The 21,506-nt window shown below is 40.9% G+C and overlaps 1 protein-coding gene across 1 annotated transcript in view; it reads left to right on the forward strand.

The window, feature by feature from the left end:
- Positions 1 to 3,497: 3,497 nt before the first annotated feature.
- The window catches only part of ASPH (aspartate beta-hydroxylase), a 224,123-nt gene continuing 206,114 nt past the window's right edge, over positions 3,498 to 21,506 (forward strand). Inside the window, exon 1 of the mRNA XM_045455143.1 lies at positions 3,498 to 4,023. Within this exon, the coding sequence (XP_045311099.1) occupies positions 3,882 to 4,023 (142 nt within the window). The 5' untranslated portion in view covers positions 3,498 to 3,881. The remainder of the gene's footprint in view (positions 4,024 to 21,506) is intronic.

A 21,506-nucleotide genomic window follows, 5' to 3' on the forward strand; every position in this document is an offset into this window, starting at 1 on the left:
ATGCTTCCACATCTTTTGTTTCTTTATTTGATTTCTCTGATACTTTCTAAGGACTACCAAATCATGTTAACATTTCCTTTCATATACTGCAAAATTGCCATGCCTACAATCAGTTGTTACTCTCTCATTATTTGTCTTTCTCTCCAGGTTTAAGATCCTTTCCGGCATTAAGTCTGAGACTTAAGAAGAATCAATTAACTTTAGGAGTTCCCTGGCCTTAAGAACTAGCAATAAGCATTGCATAAATGCTGTTTATTAGGAAGGGAATTTGGCATTAAGAAGGACTAGTCCTGACAGAAAATGTAAAGCACTGAAATGAAAAAAAAATGATAGATTGCTTAGACAATATGTTTACAGATTGTTTTTCCATATCACCACACAGTATTTCTAATTCAAATCTATTTTTGACAAGGTTTCAAATTACTTCTCCTGTAAGTTCATTTCGTATTTTTATAAAATATATACTAGCCAGGCTTATTTTTTCTGCAGTAATATAAAGTCAGGCTGTTTGGTGAAAAACACAGTTTGTTTACTTGCTGAGATCTAACCAATCTGAGAAAAATTGCTATGAGAACATTTTTGAGTACAGAATGCCTTAAAAGTGCCTAAAAGTACTTGCATAGCCTTCACTGCAACGAATTCTACTAATATAAAATGAAAGCATACAACTGAGTCATGACCAGTTGAAATTCAATTTTTTCCATTATGGCAGAATTTACTATGGTAAATAAAGATGAGGAAATACTCATTTTTAGTGGGCAATAATAAAATTTATTTCACATTAGGAGAACTGCGTATCAGTGAGAGGCGCTTTCTAGGAAGCAAGTTGAAATGCAACTTTAAAACAGTGTTCTAGTAGGTATAAGTAAGTCCAGAAATGCTTAATTTGGAAAGCATTTGACTGGAGGTTGTGAAAGGTCAACAAAAGAAAAAAAAAATCTAGGACAAATCTTGTCCTCAGGTTTGTACTTGCAAATCCCAGTGAAGCCAATGGAAAGTTTATGGAGATATCTGAAAGGCACATTTGGCCTAGTTCAGAAGCTCTATTAAATTAGTATTTTAATACATTGTCCTAGTTAAGTCTTGTCTTTATGGTCCTTTTAACACTGCTTTAGCCAGGGTTCATCCATAGCTTACTCAGAAATCACAGAAATGAGGATAGGCTAACAGGATATTTGACCTTTTACTCAACTTCAAAGATACTTTGACTCCCTAGCCCCTCACATCCCAAAGACAAGAAAAGAACCTATATGAAGAAATTCATAGGTCCAAGGCAAGCTTTGTGGTCTTGTAATGCTCATACAGTGGGAAGTATAAACAGATGTAAAATGTTTAATAATGATGGTTAGCTTGGAAGAATTTAGTCCCTGAAACGAAACTGTATATATAGCTGACAACATCTGATGTTACAACTCTTGTTATAAATTTTACTTTATAATATTGAGTATTTAAATGTCATTGTAACTATTCCCTTGTGATACAAGGAGGAAGTCAGGTAACAGGTAACCTCTAACTTCTTGTGATCTGCATTTACAGAGCCTCTGTTTTAGAAATTTTTTTAATGTTTTTTTTTTTTTTTTTTTTTTTTTGAGAGAGAGCAAGAAACAGAGCGTGAACAGGGGAGGGGCAGAGACAGAGGGAGACACAGAATCTGAAGAAGGCTCCAGGTCGTGAGCTGTCAACACAGAGCCCAACTCGGGGCTCGAACTCACAAACTGCGAGATCATGACCTGAGTCGAAGTTGGATGCTTAACTGACTGAGCCACCGAGGCACCCTAAGCCTCTATTTTGTCCTGGTGTTGCCTTAGTACATAGCAATGGACCTTGTCAATAGTACCAAATTTGGTTTCGGAAATGCAGGAGCAAAGCATCAGTTCATGACATTCTGGAGTCAGTTATCAAAGATTTGATTCCCTCAAAGAGGTGCATATTGATAAGCATTCACCGTCAGCCTTCAGACTTGTCTTTGCAGATAGGACCAAGGAGGTTTCAGGGACACATCCGCTAAGAGAAGAGGGAGCCAGGTTGAGACAATCTCTGCTCAAAACCAAGCCTTGTCTTGAAAAGAAAATCTGGACCAGAGACTCTGGAGCCAGATGGACTGAGTTCATATCCCTGTTCTATCACCAGATCTGTGACCTCAGTTACTTTGCTTAACCTCTCTGGGCCTTAGTGACCTCATGCCTAAAAATATGGACACAGTAGCAGGACTTGGTAAGAATTTAAGAGTTCAAATATCTACAGTATTGTTTTTCTCACTTCAGCTCTCATTATTATTTTATATGAAGTACTCTCACTTGGATTTGTGTCTTAGTCCAGCTCCTCACCTCCCCATTGGAATAATGTAAGGGGACCTGGATGGGACAAAGGATGTGTAGAGGCAGAAAGAGATGGGATAAGAAAAACAAAGACCCGTTTCAGTAAAAACTGTGAGCTCCCCTGCACCTGTTACCTCTTGATAACTATCTAACATTATTTCACAAAAAGGAGAGAAAGGACTTCTTTCCACAATGTGGGCAGTGCCCAAACAGTATCCAGCCATTCACGTAAGAGTCAAGTGGGCCCCGGGGAACCTGCCAATGGAGGAGAGTGATGTTGGAGAAGGGGGAGGAAACCAGATGCCGCACTGCAAAGCTCTCTGGTTCAGAGCCCTCCTGAGACACATCCAGGGTCAGGGTCTCCGCAACGTGGCCAAGAATTGGGGGGAAGATTTTAAGAAGTTGTCAGAAATGTATCAAATCACGAAACGTTTCTAGCCCATCTGTTACGCACCAGGCATTGTGCTGGAATTGGTGACACAAAGATGATGGTGACGTCAAGTTACTCAAGTTCCTGCCTGGATCATCCATGGACCCAGATTTTTAAGAGCTCAGAGGCAGCTCAGGCCCAGGCACTCTGCGACTGTACACGAGGGGACCCACGGTTGGGGACACCGAGGAAAGATGACTGTAGGCGTGAGCCCAGTAGACGGAGATTTCAGAGAGAGGGCGCTCTCCAAGGGCAAGAAAATGAACTTTTTGTTTTACATCTACACTTGCGCCTTTAACTAAGAGTCTCTGAAAATACTGATGGCACAAATTGAAGTCCTGCTTCAAAACCCAACCGATCAGTCACCTGTGACGTAGGCATCGAACTACTCCTAACATCACCGTTTCAAAAATGGCTTAATATTACCACTGACAGGAAACAACTCTTTCGCAAGAAGCGGGACTGCATTCCTGGGTGTCCTTGCGTACAGTCAAGTGGGACGTGAACAAAACTCGCAGAGAAGGGCCTAGACGCCGCGCGCTGGGTGTGAACGCAGCACACGTGTCCGCCGTCCCCGCCTCCTCGCCCCGCCCCCTCCATCCCGATCTTACAGGGTCCGCCAACGCTCGCGAGAGCCCTCTTGGCTTCCACGTTTGCCACGTTCCAAAGGACCCAGACAGCCTGGAAAGTCGAAGGCGGCTCGCGCTCACAGGCGGCTGCGACGCTCCAGAACAGCCCCAAGTCTGCAGGGGGCGGGGAAGCACGGCAGGGTCCCACCCTTTCGCAGGAGCCGTTGTGATTGGCTGTCACCCCCGTCACTCAGCCTCCCCGAGGCGGGGAGGAGGCGGGGCTCGGGCGGGAAGGGGCGTGACCGAGGTGGGCCTGTGAGCCGCGCGCTCTCGCCTGGGGAAGGAGTCACAGGTTCGGCGCACGCGAGTGCGGGGCGCGCGCAGCCGGCACGCGGGCGAAAGTCCTCGGAGGCGCGGCGGGCGGTGCCGAGACCCAGGCGCAGCTGCAGGAGCGGCGGCCCGCACCCGCTGCAGCGCCGGCCGCCGTCAGCGGCCCCCGCGCCTCTGGTGTCCCGGCCCACTGAGGGAGCCCCCCACCCCTCACCCGTTTCAGTACTGCGCGCAATGGCCCCGCGCAAGAATGCCAAGGGCGGCGGCGGCAACAGCAGCAGCGGCAGCAGCAGCAGCAGCAGCAGTGGTTCCGGCAGCGGCAGCCCGGGCGCAGGCACCAGCGGCGGCAGCAGTAGCAGCCCGGGGGCCCGGAGAGGTCAGAGGAGGCGTGTCGGGAAGGGCGAGTGGGGCCCTCTGGGAGGAGGGGCCCGGGCGGCGGGAGCTGCGGTTCCAGTTCCCCGGATCCCGCCGTGCATCTCCTCCATCCTCCGCGTCGCTCCTCCTTTTGGCGCGGGGCGGAGGCCGCGCTCCGTGGGCAGGCGGGCGGACCCGAGGGGCCGGGCGGAGCTGGGTCCGCGGCCTTGGGTTGGTCGCGCCGGGGAGCCCCTTCCCGGCTGACCCCTCACCTGCAGGGCGCCGCCGGGAGGGAGGTGATTGATCTGCTCTTGCTTGGCTTTGCGTGGAATGAAAGATGGGAGTGAGGGAGCCAGTTTACCTTTTTGCCTTGCACATTTTGGAGAGTTTGGACACGAGCCAAAGTCGGAGAAAATAAGTTCCTGCCAAACCAGCAGCTTTTAAGAGCAGCTCAAAGAATAATACTCGTGTGTGTGTGTGTGTGTGTGTGTGTGTGTGTGTGTGTGTAGGCGGGGGGGGGGGGGGAGGGAGTGATTTGAATGTACTTGCAAATTATTTTCAATATTTTTGCCTTTATGTAGCTTTCTTAACATGCGTTGTAGTTGCCTTTAACGTATCGTAGAATACCGGGTGAACTTTGCTATTTTTTCACGTTGTCTTCTCTTTTTTTAAAAAAATATGTTGGGTATTCACCTTTTTTCCTCCATGTGCTTACCCAGCAAAGAGAACAGTGCAGATGTTTTAAATCTGTTTCATCTCATATTTCAGTGGTTCTCAGTTTCTTTTATACTTTTCTTGACTCACTTAGGATATTGAAACTGCAATACACATGTGTACGACTGCGAGCAGATGACCGTTTTGAAATGATTTAGGCTTTTTGTTTCTGAGGTCTACACATAATGGTTTCATACGTAAAGAAAATAAATCAGATAACTATAGTCATGCTTCAAAGAATTATTTTTTAAATAGCACTTACCACTTTGTGAAAGTATCTTATTTTCCTGTGTATTGTCTTCCTGTCTTACCGCCTCCTCTTGTTCATTCCTATTCCCAACTCCTAGAATAGTCCCAGACCGTAATAGATGCTCAATAAATATTTAATTAATGAGTGAATGAATAAATTTAAATGGTGAACGTAATGCAGTTAAAGTCATTGCACAAATTTAGACTCTAAAAGCTAATGCTTCTATTGTAAATGGAAAAAGATACACACAATTTGAAGTTCAAAGAAAGCATATTAGGGGGACCTGGGTGGCTCCGTTGGTTGAGTCAGACTCTTGATTTTAGCTCAGGTCATGATCCCAGGGTTGTAGAACCTGCTTAAGATTGTCTCCCTATCCCTCTCTCAACCTCTCGCCTCTCTCTCTCTCTCTGCCTGTCTCCCTCTGCCTGTCCCCTGCTCCTGTGTGTGCTTTCTCTCTCTCTAAAATAAAAAAAAATTAAAAAGAAAGCATATTAATTCACTTTTGACATAAGTTTGTGTTCCATTGTCACTTGTCCTTAAATGCCGGCCAGTGCTTAGATGGGCAGAAGAGTAGATGAACGGTCCCGGGTGGCTTTGGCTACCCATGAAAAAATTTCCAAATGAGAAGAGCCTAAACACCAAGCAGTAGCACTGATGAACAAGACTGTTAGTTGTTAATTGTTGATGTTAACTGTTGTCAGAAGTTTTCTGTAGCTGTTGACAAGCGAAGCACATCTTTGTTCCCTTTTACCCTTCAGACTCATGGGTAGAGAGGGCTGATTGCATCTGAGGAAGTGACTGTAGATAGACTATTACTGGGTTAGAATTAGTCCTGGGGAATGTATATTGTGTTCCCACCTCTACTGGTTCAATAACTGAACCAGCTTTATTTTTTTAAATTTATTTATTTTGAGAGAGAGAGAGAGAGAGAGAGAATCCCAAGGAGGCTCTGCACTGTCAGCACAGAGCCTGACGTGGGGCTCGAACTCACGAACCCCGAGGTCCTGACCTGAGCTGAAACCAAGACGCTTAACCGACTGAGCCACCCAGGCACCCCACTGAGTGAGTTTTAACAGGCAGATAATAAGTTTAGGAAATGTTAAGACCTAAGTTAATCTGACTTTCATATTCAGATATTTAAGAGCTAGCCCTGTCCATATTTGAGGATATGTAGCCTTTTAAGCATTGTTCACACTGATTTCGTAATTGTCATGGAAAGACCTGGTATGTAAAAAAGAATATGTAAAAGAGAAAAGTAACTATATTACAGAAACAAAACACAAAACATTTAAAAAGTTGATATTGGGGGTCTTGCATGTTACGTGAGGAGTATTCTTTTTCTGTAACCATATTTTGTAGTGAATACAGACTTCTGACTGTGGGCCAGGTACAACCACTGGAGATGGAAACAAGGATTCTTTCAGCCTTAAGCAGTTACACTACAGTGTGAAAGTGTGATCCTGTTTATATTGCTTGCTTACAGCAGGTTATACCTGAAACATTAAGCCCACTTCCTTTTTGTTGCCGTGTTTATTGAGTCACTGAGGTATAGACATGGATTCTCAAACTGTTCTCATCTGCTGGGGAAATCATAGAAGCTGAAGAAACTTTAGCAGTGGCATTACCGTAAGGCCCATTCAGTTCCCTTCTCTAACTTTATAGATGAGGAAATTAATTTCCATAAAAGTTGTATAATTTATTAAAGGTTGCGTGGGTCTTGGAAACCCAGCTAGTTAATGGAAGATCCAAGGCTAGAACTCAAGTTTTCTGTCATTCGTTCACTAGACCATGGTACTCGAATTGTGGGTCCTCTAATTTGGGAGATTTTATGGGAATTTTAGAGTTGAAATAGACCATCCATTTCCTTCTGTAGATCATCTCTTCCTTTCTGGCTGTGTCTGTGGCATACTACAATAGTTTATCTAATAAATGCTTTTTTTTTTCACATCACCAATTGAATTTGACTAAAATTGTATTTGAAATAGTTCATTTAAAATCTTAATTTGAGAAGGAGTACATGGGCTCAAATAGTAAGTTTTTTGAGATGTTTTGCATTGACAGTCTCAAGTTGATGACATTGGTCACATTAAACATTGTTTCTTCAATTTTTGTATAAAAGTATGGGGGGAGGACTTCGAAACATGCACTTGAGGGAAAACGTGATTCTCTGGCCTTCTTTTTTTGTGATCATTTTGTTGACAAGTGATGTTTAGGACGTAGGGGTTTACAGAGCAGATTTTTTATTGACGAGTGACATTTAGGACCTAGGGGGTTTATAGAGCAGATTTTATTGACAAGCAATGTTTAGGACGTAGGGGTTTATAGAGCAGATTTTTTAAAGCAACTGTCTGCTTTTCATTTACATCTTCGACTTAAATTGAAAACTAATAAAATGTCTAGTTTCATACACAGCTCAATTTTACCTTTTCAGTTTTACTCTTTAAAATATAAAATAAACATGAGCAAAGTGGACATACTGCCTTTAACTAGCATATAAAAGTTTAACTTTTCAGTTGGGGCCAGGGGAAACCTATTTCAGATTTATTGATTGGAACATTTTTGGTTAGGAAGGATCACGATGGCCTTTTGGGCTTGGTTTGTAGCTTACAGACACTGGTATGTGTAGTGTTTTTGTTTGGTTAGCTTTTCCTTTTTGAGGATCATTAAGTCTTTCCCTGTAGCTTCTTGTAACATGCGAGAGGGATGTAAACATCTGTTTGTCTAGTCGTGTCAGGCTAGTACATTACCCTTTACCGGTAGATGTCACTGTAGAATACGTTTTGCTCTTTCAGTTTGAAGTTTCAGATTATATAACACCGCTTAGTTTTTTCATTTAGTCAGTTCTGTACATATTCAGAAGTATTGATGGACAGCAACTTAAAGACTAGTAGCCATTGAACTCAAGGTCTCTAACAGATTTTGAAATTCAGTAGTTAGAGTTGGCTTCTAGTAGCAGTATTTATTTAGCTTATCTTACTTAGAATTAAGTGCATTCATGTATTATCTGTAAAATGTATGCATTCACAGATTCATTTGATGGATACTAATCATTTAGAAATTTGCTTTCTTTCTTTCGTTCTTTCTTTCGTTCTTTCTTTTCATCGTTTCTTTCGTTCTTTCTTTCTGTACCTCTTGGGCTACTCAGTTAACATAGACACATTGCTGATTGCATTCTGGCTCCCTTGAATTCAGAGGCCTTCATGAAATTCCCTTTCTTTATCCAAATGTTATCAGTTAGGGCCAGTTGCTTAACCCTCCCTTAGTCATTCTGGGATGAAAAGATAGCAAGGCCGTAACTCTTCTACTGCAAGAACTGGGTGCTAGTTTGTGTTCAGTTGCACGGCATTCTGTTCAGCCTGGTCAGATCATATGAAACCAAGTACTAAAAGATGTTCTGAGGGAATTCTTGAACACATTTTTAAAAGAACAAACATATTAACCGGTAGGAAGTAAGAGGAGAGATCTCTATTTTAGTCTTCTTTAAAATCCCTTGTGGCAGAGAGATTACTAGAAAAGGAGAAGTTTTCATTTTCTGCTAATTAGCAACAGAGTAACTTGGAAAAAGGCTCAAGTGGTTTGTCTATCTTATTTTTAGTTAGTACAGAAGTTTAACCCCTGAGCTCGCTGGTCCCAGTAGAATAACTAACTTTTTTTTTTTCTCTTTTTTCTCTAGAAAGGAATGTACGTTGGGAGTCTATTAACCTGGATTTATGTCCATTTAAGACCTGTATAGCTAGTCTCTCTCAGAATCTCTTATCTCGGTCTCTCCAGATGGGAAGAATTCTTCTCTCCTTTCATTTCATAGTTGTAAAAGCCCTCAAACCGATCTTCTGTGCCTCTGTGTTTCTCAGATACATTCATTAAAGTGTCTCTAGTGGTAAGGGTGGTCAATATAAGGCTGCAGAGCTAAGCAGGTCATTGCATGCTTGCATTTTTTTATGATTGAAAAAGAAATCATTTTCTAATATGTTCTGTTAGCACATTTAAGTAGGATGGCTGTCCTAGCAATAGTGTTTATGCTGTGGCTTGGAGTGTCACCTGACACATTGTTTTCTATCTCTGAGGGTGAAAGTATGCTCTTTGCACAGCAACCTTCGACTTGCTGATTTACTCTCCAATCCTGTGGAGATGTGTTACATTCTTTTATTATACTGGAGCTCGGATACATTTTGGTCTTTTGGCGCTACTCCAGCACACTGTTTTTAATGTGAAAATATACAACTTTGTGTCTTAGAGACTTCTGCATCTCCTAAGTAGTTTGATTTCATTTTGTACTAAGTATCTTAGTACTAAGATCTTGTATCTTGTACTCAGTATCTTTTATACTAAGATACAGAAAAAAAAGTTTTTAGTTAACTTCCCTTTAATAAAACTGGAATGTATTTAGAGCCCCTCTACAATTTACTCCAGTCTCTGGGGAAAAAGCATCAGTCACCTGTCGGGAGATATGGGGGTGCTTGGGTTCACTGTCATGTTTCAGTATCTGCTGCCCCAGTATCTGCTCAGCTCTCCCGCAGGAGTGTGAGTCTGTCTGGGTGGATTCATGTCTGGTTCGGCCCTGGTCCTACAGTTCTGGCCATGTCTGCTACAAGACTCGATGTTCATTTCTTTGTTCTCTGTGTGTCAACTGTAGGCATATATTCTGGAGTCCCGTGCTTTAACCTTTCTCGTTCTTCTAGTAGTGCTGGGAGCCAAGATGGTATTTTCTTGTCATTCATTCATTACTTATTTATTTTTTTTTAGATTTGATTCTCCTGCAGTGAGGGAGCTTCAGGCATTTGGTCTGCATTTTGTATTTGTTTTTCAGGGATGTGTCTTAGTTACCTTTGGCTGATGTTATCTTCTACTGGGAAATCACTGAATGCAGTTTAGTTCTCATCAGATTGATGACACTTGAGGACACATTTGCTACACTTAAGCTGTTAGACTCAGGAAGTTTTGAGTTTACTTGGTGAATAAATCTTTAAAAAAAATAGTGTATCAGAACTTTTGAAGGATTTGGGCTGGTCTTTGGCTCCCTGTGAGATCCAGGTGGCTTTGCCTAGTCATTCTGGCTGTAGTAGAACTGTCATCATCTGCCATAGATGCTCTCTGTGCTCTAAAGCAGATAGGGGTGGTGAGTCAAGTGGGGCAAGGGTGGTGGAGGAGGGGTGTCCAGTTAAAGCAGAGTGGAAAGCACTATTGCAGTACTTGGAGAAATGCCAGCACTTCTCTCCCACAAATGTGCCTGCACATTTAACCCAGTGACTCATTCTGTACGGAAGCCAGCCTTCATTTTAAAGTGAGAGAATATTGTTTGATAAATAACAAGTATGGTGTAAACTCGGTGTTGTTTTGATGTTATGCTTTCTCACTTGTTTCTTAAGGGAAAAAAATGAATTTATTTGTTTATTTTGAGAGAGAGAAGGAGAGAGTGTGAGTGAGGGAGGGGCAGAGGGAGAAGGGAGAGAGAGAATCCCAAGCAGGTTCCACACTGTCAGTGCAGAGCCCAACATAAGGCTCGAACTCACAAGCCATGAGATCATGACCTGAGCTGCAATCAAGAGTCAGACGCTTGACTGAGCCACCTAGGTGCCCCTAACTTCTGTTTCTTGTTTATCATGTCACTGATATACATAATTCCCTCCCCTCCTACCTCCTCCTCCTCATTTTTCACGCTGTCTTATATTTCACTTTTCCTGAAAACTTATACCGGAAAGCCCTTTGGCCTTAGGTTCACATGTAAATTTTATCTAGGAGCAGTTAATAAAAATCTGTGTTGTAAATATTTGTTGAAAGTGTATCTAGCATGTAACTTCACTTTTCCATTCTTTGAATCAAGTTGCTTCGAATGATCGTCACTTACTGAGTTTTATAAATTAATTCATCCTTTTTGTCAGTGAGCTATCTCGCTAACTTCTAGAATTCACATATTTCTATGTACTGTTCTTTAAAACTTTCTTTCTGAAATATTGCATGTTTTAAGACCTATAAATAGGTATAAAGAGTAATGCCGTGGGATATATCCACTATCCAGGTGAAGAAATAAAATGTTACCAAGTTCTCGGTTTCTCCTCTCCTGTGTTATCCCTTCCCAGCCACTCTTACACATTTTGTGATAATTATTTTCCCTCATTTCTTTATAATGTATAATATATAGGCATGCAGATAAATGTGTAATATAAGGTCATGTTGGACATTATATACTATGCATCCACTTGTGTAGATATACCTATCGTTAAAAGCCGTATACATAAAAACTGCTTAAGAAGTATATATATGTGTGTATATATACACACACATATATAGCGTGTACAAATGTAAATTTGTTTAGCACATGTGAAAAGTTTTGTGAATAGGCTCCTACTTGGCATACTAGATTGGCACCATTTGTTTGGAATTCTACCAAATCTGGCCCTTTGTTTCGTGTATGTAGCTCCTCCCCGTATGAATGTGCTGGTTTTTATTCAGCCATCCTGCTGTCAAAGACCACTTTCCGTCTTTTCTATAGTTTTCTTTTTTCAAACACTACTGCTCTGAACATTCTTGTAGCTACCCATCCCCTTGTGTATATGTGTATATGTCTGAGTGTTTTTCCGGATTGGGATTTTTGGTCATAAAAATGAGTATATGAAACTCAACTAGCTCCTGCCATCTAAGTGGTAGTATCTGTTCACACTCCCACTCGCCGAGGATACAGTTCCTTTTTTGCTGCAACCACCGTTACCAACACTTGGTGAGGTTTAATATTTGTACGTTTAGTGGGTACGAAGTAGTTATTTTGCGGTTTTACTTTGTGCATTTACTTTGTGCAGTTATTTTGTGCATTTACTTGATCTGCAGTGAGATTGCTCCAGAGAACGGCGATTTGTGTTTCCTTTTCTGTGAATTCCTGTTCATATAGTTTGTCTATTTTTCTGGTGTTTTGTTGGTGTTGTTTTCCTTTGTTTTGTTTTGTATTTTTTATTTCGATTTGTAGAATTTCTTTTCTGTATCCCGAACCTTTTGATTACTTCTCCCAATCTGATTATTTGTCTTGCCATTTTCTATAGTATATTTTGTCAAACAGAATTTTAAGATTTTAATGTATTAAGAATATAATTTTTACTTTATGGTTTGTACCTTTGTGCTTTAAGACATCCTTTGTAACACAGGGATCATAAAACATTCTCTTATTCTAAAATATCTTAAGTTTTGTCTTTTCACATTTAGATCTCTAAACTACCAAGTGTAGATTTATTGTGTATATTGTGAGGTAGAGATCTGATTCAATATTTTTAAAAAAACGGATGATGAAAATTTTCTGCACCATCAGTTGAAGTGTCTTCTACGCTAATCTGCAGTATCCCGTTTTGTGTATAAATCTGTGTGGCTCCGTTTTACTCCCAGTGTGTAGGAGCAGTACGTCACTGAGTCACTCTGTAGTGTATCTAATCAGGCACGTGCTCTCCCTCGTCTTTATACCATTGTCCTTGCTTTTTATTGGGACCTTTCCGTGACCATGACAATACCTTTTAGCATCGGCTTATTAAGTAAGTTTCATGAGAAATGCTTCAGGATTTTGACTGGAATTGTATTGAATTTATAGCACAATTTGAGGCAGGGCGCCTGGATAACTCAGTCAGTTAAGCGTCTGACTGCGGCTCAGATAATGATCTCGTGTTTCCTGGGTTCGAGCCCTGCATGGGGCTCTGTGCTGACAGCTCAGAGCCTGGAACCTGCTTCAGATTCTGTCTCCCTCTTTCTCTGCCCCTCCCCTGCTCATGCTCTGTCTATCTCTCTCTCTCTCTGTTTCTCTCAAAAATAAATAAACATTAAAAAAAATTGAAAAAAAACAATTTGAGGCAAATATACATTTAGAATACCAGGTCTTTCTCTGCATGAACATGGCATAATTTCCTATTTATTTAAGCCTTATAATTCACTTTTATAATCTTATCCAAAACTTATATACATCTTTACATTTAGCCTGGGTACTTCATATATTTCTATTTTTTAAACCAGTATTTTATCGTCAAACCTTTAGACTGTGCACCCAAGTTACAAGAATTGTACAAGGACTCTACCACCTAGATTTTACAGTGCTTAGCGTTTAATACATCTGCTTTAGATTGTACTGATCAATTTATCTGTCTTTTTATGCTTTTCAGAGTAAGTGGTAGTCACCAGTACGCCTCATCCTAAACGTTTACACGTGTCTGACATTAACTGGGGCTCAACATTTGTTTATGGGTTTTTTTCACCCCCTGAGGGAATGTTTGCCTATAGGGAATCGCACAAATCTTAGTGTAGTATCCTCAAATAGTCTTTATAAATGTTTACATCTGCACGACCCAACCTGTTAAGACAGAATATGTCTGTCACCCCAGAAGATTCTCTCATGTCCCTTGCTAGCCACCACCTCTGCCTTCAGAGGCAATCATCACACTGTATTTTTTCACCAGAGGCGGGTGTTCTCTGTTCTAGAACTTTATTTTGAAAGTACTTTTTAAGTGTTCTTTGAGTCGGCACAGTTTTGAGGTTTACCCATGTTGCATGTATGAGTATCTCGTTGTGTTTATTGCCAACTAGCCCATTGTGTGACCATAGCACAGCATGCTGACCTTTTCTTTCACTGGTGGACACATGGGTTATTCCTAGTTTGGACTATTAGGAAGAGCATTCTGTGATTATTATAATTTTGGAGGGTTTTTGGTTTTGTTTTTTAGTATGTCTTCATTTCTCAGAGTAAATACCTAGGAGAGGAATTACTGGGATTATAAGGTAGGTGTTTGTTTAGTTTTATAAAAAAACTGCCAGATTATTTTCCAGAGTGGTTGTACAATATATCTTACACTCCCACCAACAGTGTGTGGGATTTCTGCTTGTTCTACGTCTGCACCAGCATTTGGTGTTGTCAGTCTTAATTTTAGCCGTTCTGGTGGGTGTCAGTGGCTTCTCGTTGTCGTTTAAAATTGCTTTTTGCCGATTTCCCTGAGGACTGGTGATATCATGTACTTTCCCTTGTGCTCATTGGTCATCTACATTATCTTCTTTTGCAAAGTTTCTGTTTACCTCTTTTGCCTGTTTTTTAAAATTTTGTTATTGAGTCATAATTTTTATATATTTTGGATAGAAGTTCTTTGCAGTTATATGTATTGCAAATCATTTCTCCCAGGCTGTAGCTTACCTTTTCCTTACTAGCATATTTTGAAAAGCAACTATTTTTATATTGATGTTTAGTTCTTAATGGGTTTTGCTTTCTGTATCTTACCTAAGAAACTTTTCTTATTTTCTTTTTCCTCTTTTTGCCTTTTTCTCCCTATTTTCAAGTTACAAAGCTATCCTGTTATATTTTCTTTTAGAAGTTTTATAATTTTAGTTTCAATGTTCAGGTTTGTGATCCATTTCAGATAAATTTTGGATTAGTGTTATGTTTTTCCATTTGGATATTCAGTTGTTCTGGCATCATTTGTTGAAAAGACTTTGCTTTCATCATTAGATCACTTTTGGTGCCTTGGTCAGAAAACAAATGACAATATAATTGTAGATCTGTCTCTGGGCACTCTATTCTGTCTTTTTGTTTTCTGTCTGTACAATGCCTTTATCACACACTCTTGATTAGTCTAGCTATATTGTAAGTCTTAAAATCAGGTAGTGTAGATCTTCCAACTTTGTTGTTCTTTATGAGCTAGCTCTGTATATTCTAGGTCCTTTGTATACCCATGTATATTTTAGAATCAACTGATCAATTTCTACAGACAAAAGCATGCTACGGTTTGTAATTAGAATTCATGGGGGGCGCCCGGGTGGCTCAGTCGGTTAAGTGTCCAACTTCAGCTCAGGTCATGATCTCATGGCTTGTGGGTTTGAGCCTGGCGTTGGGTCTGTGCTGACAGCTCAGAGCCTGGAACCTGCTTTGGATTCTGTGTCTCCCTCTCTCTCTGCCCCTCCCCTGCTCATGCTCTGTCTCTCTCTCTCTCTCTCTCTCTCTGTTTCTCAAAAATAAATTTAAAAAACTAAAAAACAAAACAAAACAAAAAAAAGAATTCATTGAAAGTGTAGACCCAGTTCAGTTGAAATGACATCTTAGTGATACTGAGTTTTCTAATCCCTGGCAGTGGAATAGATTCATTTATTGAGGCCTGTAATTTATTTCTGCTTTGTTTTGTAGCTTTTGGTGTTAAGATCTTACACATTTTTTGTTAAATATTTTTCTAAATATTTTATGCTTTTGATGCTTTTATATTGTATTTAAATTTTTTATTTTCCTCTTATTTCTTCCTAGCATAGAACTTATATTTGTACCCATGTGACCTTGCAAAAATTCATTTATTTTATCAAAAAAGTGATTCCTTAGGATTTTTCTCTGTAAGTACCATGTCGTGTACGAATAAAGAGTTTTATATATTTTTTTCTAATCTGTGAATCTTTTATTTATTTTCTTGGCTGACTATGCTATCTAGGACCTACAATACAATGTTGAATAGAAATGATGTAGACGTTCTGCCTTTGTTTATTATGATTTTAGTGGCAAAAGTGTTTGGCTTTTCACCATTAAGTATATAATATGATTTCTAGGTGTTTTATAGATGCTTTGTATTGGGTTGGGGTATTCCTTTGTATTTCTAGGCTGAGAATTTTGTCAAATAATTTTTCTCTAATCGAAATGATCCTATGGTTTTTTTCCCTTATTGTTAATGTGGTAAATTATATTTATTGGTGTATTTATTTATTTAATTTAGTGAGAGAGAATGCAAGCAGGAGACAGGGGCAGAAGGAGAGAGGGGGAGAGAGAATCTCCATGCTCAGTGCAGAGCCTGATGCACAGCTTTATCTCATGACCCTGGGATCGTGACTTGAGCCAAAATCAAATCAAGAGTGTGATGCTCAACCAACTGAGCCACCCAGGCGCCCCTTTATTGATGTTTTGAATGAGAAATCACCCTTGCATTCCTGGAATAAGCCTCACTTGGATGTGATATCTTGTGTATATTGTGCTTTCTTTGCTAATCTTTTGTTAACGGTCTTGTATCTGTGTTCATTGTGGTGTCTCTCCCAATTGGATCGGACTCCCCAAATATTGGGTCACCCTACAGGTTGGAAGCTTGTGGCACGGGTGGTGAAATGATTCACCTGAGGCAGAACAAGGAAGCAGCAAGCAGGCCAGCAAAGGAGAGACTGCAACATAGCAGTGGGTAGGGGCTGTATTTATTTCATTTTATTTTTTAAGTTTATTTATTTATTTTTGGGGGGGCGGTTAAGAGCAGAGACAGAAAGAGAGAGAATTCCAAGCAGGCTCTGTGCTGTCTGCGCAGAGCCAGACTTGGGGCTTGAACCCACAAACCATGAGATCATGACCCGAGCCGAGATCGAGAATCTGATGCTTAGCTGACTGAGCCACCCAGGCGCCCTGGGTGGGAGCTGTATTTAAAGGGGGGAGGTGAGGAGTTATAGGGATGTATGGAATTTTCCCTTTTTTGGTAACCATGCCTGGTTGTAAGTAGTCCATTGGTTAGTAGGGCCTGTGGATATTTTGAGGTGGGTCACCTAATGGGCCTGTCTGGTATTCTGCTCAGTGGTCGCTGCGGATCCTTTCCACATTCCATTGTTCAAGCCTGTTGCCTAAAAGTAGCCTCCAGATTCATGAGGCATATGAGTTTATAGTTTCCTCCTGCCTTCTCTTCTCTCCTTCTCCTCCTTTCCCCTTTCTCCCTGCCTTCCCTGGCTTGCCCTCTTCCCCTTACTAGGAATTATGATTAGTACTAAATTTTCTCTGCATCAGTGGTTTAATATTTAATTTATAAAATTTATATAATTGTTCTTCCATATTTTAACTGGTAAATTATAGCAATAGACATTCTAATTTAAAACCAGTCTTACATTTCAGTGAAAAATTCAGCCTTGGGGCGCCTGGGTGGCGCAGTCGGTTGAGCGTCCGACTTCGGCCAGGTCACGATCTCGCGGTCCGTGAGTTCGAGCCCCGCGTCGGGCTCTGGGCTGATGGCTCAGAGCCTGGAGCCTGTTTCCGATTCTGTGTCTCCCTCTCTCTCTGCCCCTCCCCCGTTCATGCTCTGTCTCTCTCTGTCCCAAAAATAAATAAACGTTGAAAAAAAATTTTTTTTAAAAGAATTTTTAAGTTGAAAATTAAGGTTTTGTATTACTAACTTAAGTGGTTGCAAAAAGATAACTGTAAGTATATATTATAAACATATAACTTTAAAGATGAAACTGTTCTTTCACTTTAAAGTGTATCTAGGGGCGCCTGGGTGGCGCAGTCGGTTAAGCGTCCGACTTCAGCCAGGTCACGATCTCGCGGTCCGTGAGTTTGAGCCCCGCGTCGGGCTCTGGGCTGATGGCTCAGAACCTGGAGCCTGTTTCCGATTCTGTGTCTCCCTCTCTCTCTGCCCCTCCCCCGTTCATGCTCTGTCTCTCTCTGTCCCAAAAATAAATAAAAAACGTTGGGAAAAAAAAATTAAAAAAAAAAAAAATTCAGCCTTGTAATAATACATATTTTTCATATTATTGGATTAGTTTTGTTACTATATCCATAAATAGGGGTGCCTGGGTGGCTCAGTTGGTTAAGCATCTGACTCTTGATCTCAGCTCAGGTCTTGATTTCAGGGTCATGAGTTCAAGCCCCACATTGGCCTCCATGCTGGGCTTGAAGCCTACTTAAAAAAAATCTGTATCTGTATATCTGTATCTCTATATCTATATCTATCTATATCTATATCTATATCTATATCTATATCTATATCTGTATCTATATCTAGCTTTATCTATAAATAAAATTGACCTGTAATTTCCTTTGTTGGTGATGTTGTCCGGGTTATTCTACCACATAAATGAATTTAGGAGTATTTCCTCTTCTATTCTTTGGAATATTCTTTGGAATTTCTTTGGAATTTCTTCTATTCTTTGGAATAGTCTTAGGGGATTAGTAGAGCTCATTTGAACTTGTTTGTCATTTACCCACAATTAGAGACAGTATGGGGTAGGTTTCACTTTTTAAATGTTTGAATGACCATTTTAGTTTCTGTTTCTTGAGTCAGGTTGGCTAAGGTACATTTTGTTTCTTCTTAGACATATTACCTTTATTAAAAAGTTTTCTGTCTGAGTTTTCAAACTTAGGGCAACAAATTGTTTATGGTTTTAGCTTTACCTTGTAAACAGAATACCGCTATTGCGTGCCTGCAATTACTTTGCAGTGAAATAAAGTTATTTAGAAAGGTCACTAAATATTAACTGTCTGTAAATTCAAGTTACTTTTTAGACAGAATTTTTTCTGAGCTTATTAAAGTGAAAAGTCTTTATAAAATAAACGGGATACTCTAATACCTGTGAGAAGGTAAACCATTTGATACTGGTAATTTGGTTGGATTGACTTGCTCTGGTGCCCATTTTCCTGCTTAAATGGTAATTCAAGACTAGCACTGGATACGTTACTTTGTTCAGAACTGAAATTTCTTTGTGAGTAGAACATAATGCTTATTTGGGGAACGTTCAGCTTAACTTGATAATTTTATGGATTTTAACTACTCAGTCTATTTAGTTGTAAACAGTCCCTACACCCGGAGGTCTAGGGTACCTGATGCAGATCTGAGATACAGTTACTGATGGGCTCTGTATCTCATATGAAGGTACCAGTAGATTTATGTGCCCTGTGTTTCCATTTCCCTTTTATTCTGTGAGATTATAAAGGTAGGATGTTTTTAAGGTGAAATTAATGTAGGTGAAGATGCAAAGCTCATAAAAAAACTTGGATTTTTTTTTCTTCTAGAGGTAGTACAGTATTTGTATCAGTACTGCAAATTTGCATTAGGCTACTTTTTCAGAATTCTGTTGTGATCAGTGGGACATTTAAGATGGCTGAACTAGGACAGAGTAAGGTTGAGTAAGACTGAGTAAGGTAAAGAACTGTTCAGTAGCTCAGATAAGTACTGATTTGGAATAAATGACGTGCATTTGAGACCTTCCTCCTCAGCTGGCCCCTCGACAATGTCTTGCAGTCAGTCCTCTGTGTGTTCGTAGTTGACATTTACCCATGTTTTCAGTAATAGCTATTTAAATCTTCAACAACTTGAGCTTTATACCTGACTACTTCCCATTGCATTTTGACAGATGACTTCCTCCCATTGTGTAGAGAAATCAGGGACATCCTCAAGAGTCTCTTATCTCTGGCATGGTGGGTGGGGCTTGGCCTCTGAGGTGCTAGACTTGGGGAGCAGACTGAACACGAGGCTGATTTATATCCCTCCCTCTACCTCCCGAGTGAGGAGACAGGAGTCTGGGACCTCATCTGAGACGGCTGCAAAAGCCAGTTCAGTTGAGGCTCTTGGCAAGATATTGCTTTAATTTTGCACGTGAGAGTATGCAAAGACTAAGCTCATGAGGTATATCTTTAATGTGTAGTTTAGTATAGTCCCTATTCTTTCTTTAGACTTAGGAGGAGGCCCAGTAGGGTGGAGGGTGAGGGGAGATGAGCAGTACCACAGATAGAATTTAAAATCTTGGTAGTCGCAACCTTTATAGACCTCTGGGTTCCCACCTGTTTAAGAGAAGAGCAAAGACTGGGGCAGGAGCCCTGGGCCCCACTGAGGGAACCTTCACTTCATTATAAAGGTGTGTCCACACCACTGAGCCATCACTTATCTCCCCCTGAGAACTCTCCTTTTCTGCACCTTCTCGCAAGCTTTTCCCCCTTTCTTTAGTTTCTCTCATTTAATGAAAACCAAAACAAAACACAAAAACCTCCTTCTGGTCTGCCTCCCATACCCAGCCAGATATCACAAACAGTAACCTGGGTTCCTTTTTTTCTCCTTTCCTTCAGGTCTTGCCGGGGTCAACAGAGGCTCCATTAACCCCAGATCCCCTGGGCAAGATCTTGTTCCTTTTCTGTAGCTGCTCGCTGAAGGGTGTCTTCCCAGGATTCTTTGCTTGGCCTTGTTCTAATCCTATGCTGCACACTCTCTGTAGCTTTAACTACTGTCCGTTGATGCTTTCCAATGCTTGCTGCTCCTGAGCTATCGACTTAAGTACTAACAATAACGACAGATGAAGAACCCAACTGCCCCTTCCTGAGTGCTCACTATATGTCAGACATTGTATGCTTCTGTAACTTGGCATTTAATCCTCATAGTAATTCTCTGACTCTTCTTTTTGTAGGTAAAGAAATGGAAGCTTAGATTAATTTGTCAAATATCATGGAGCTAGTAACACTTGGAACTGGAGTTGCGATCCCAATTCCGAGTCTAAAGCTTCTTTCGTTGAACACTTTAGATCCTTTAGTGGTGGCTTAGATTACTTATAACTGGCCCTATCTCATCCCTGGCATACCCACTTTGTAAAGTGGAAGCTAGGTCATACCCCTTCCTTATTTGAAAACCTTGAGTACTTCCCCCAAGTAGTCAAGATGCAGCTTAAATTCCTTAGCTTGATCTAGGGAGCACTTCATGATCTTGCCCCTCTTACCCTCCGTAGCCATTCTCAGCCTCACTGTCTGTGTTTACGCTAATTAAGCCATATTCAGTCACTTTCTGTAGTCTCTGTATCTACACGTACTGTTTCTTCTGGGATGGCTCCTCACTTTGCCTCTCCCTGCGCGACTCCTAAATATTCTTCACAGTTTAGCTCCTTCATAGTTCTTCCAGTCCATTATCTTCCCGTAACCTGGGCTTTGTTGACCCCACACCCCCAAGCACAAGGTTCTGTAGCACCCTACATATCACTATTTTAGCATCTTCGTTCACTTATCGGTTCCTTCAGCAAAGGAAAGTGTGACCCAATCAGGCATCAGACTGGACTGGACCCAAGTATCGGCTCTGTCACTCATGGTTGACTTTTAGTAGGTCATCAGACCTCTTTTAGTATCTTTAAGTCTCTCTCCCATTTTAAAATAAAGATAACAGTACTTGCATCATAGTTAAAAGGATTGATGACAAGGTGTCACGTAGTAAGTGCTTCATTGATATGGTTGTTAAATATGGTGATAGTGATATTCCCCGTGAACAAAACAGATATTTTGTTTCAATATTTGTAATGATCTGTGGTCTTCTATTCTTGGCTTGATCGTAAGGGCAACATCTGTGGTAGGGACAGATACCAGACTGAAACTTCCATAAACAAGTAGGAATTTATTTCATTTCAAAAGATGTGATATGATCACACCAGATGTGGTACGATCATTGGCTTGAAATGTCTTCAGGGACTCACATTCCTTCTGCTTCTCCATTCTGATTCTCAGCCTACTTTCATCTTGAGGCTGGCCCCTCTCCTGGAGGTAGGAAGGTAGCTGGCGGCAGTTGAGGTTGCACGCTTCCTTGTTTCTGTTCGGTGGAAGAAAAGAAGCTTCTTTTTCTCTTTTGCTTAGACTGAGAGTCCTTGCCGCGCATTGCTTTATACTGGCTTAGGCCTGCCTAAGTCACGCTGTGGAGTGATTACCAGGATTGTTTAGATCAGGGTCAGCAGTGCCCATCATACAGTCGCCCTTGCAGCTTCTCAGCTCTGCTGTTGGAGCAAAAAACCGCCACAGACAACAATGTAAGCAGACAAATAACAGCTGGGTTCCAGCAAAATTTTGT

The sequence above is a fragment of the Leopardus geoffroyi genome, chromosome C3, assembly GCF_018350155.1.
Source record: "Leopardus geoffroyi isolate Oge1 chromosome C3, O.geoffroyi_Oge1_pat1.0, whole genome shotgun sequence".
NCBI classification, from domain to species: domain Eukaryota; kingdom Metazoa; phylum Chordata; class Mammalia; order Carnivora; family Felidae; genus Leopardus; species Leopardus geoffroyi.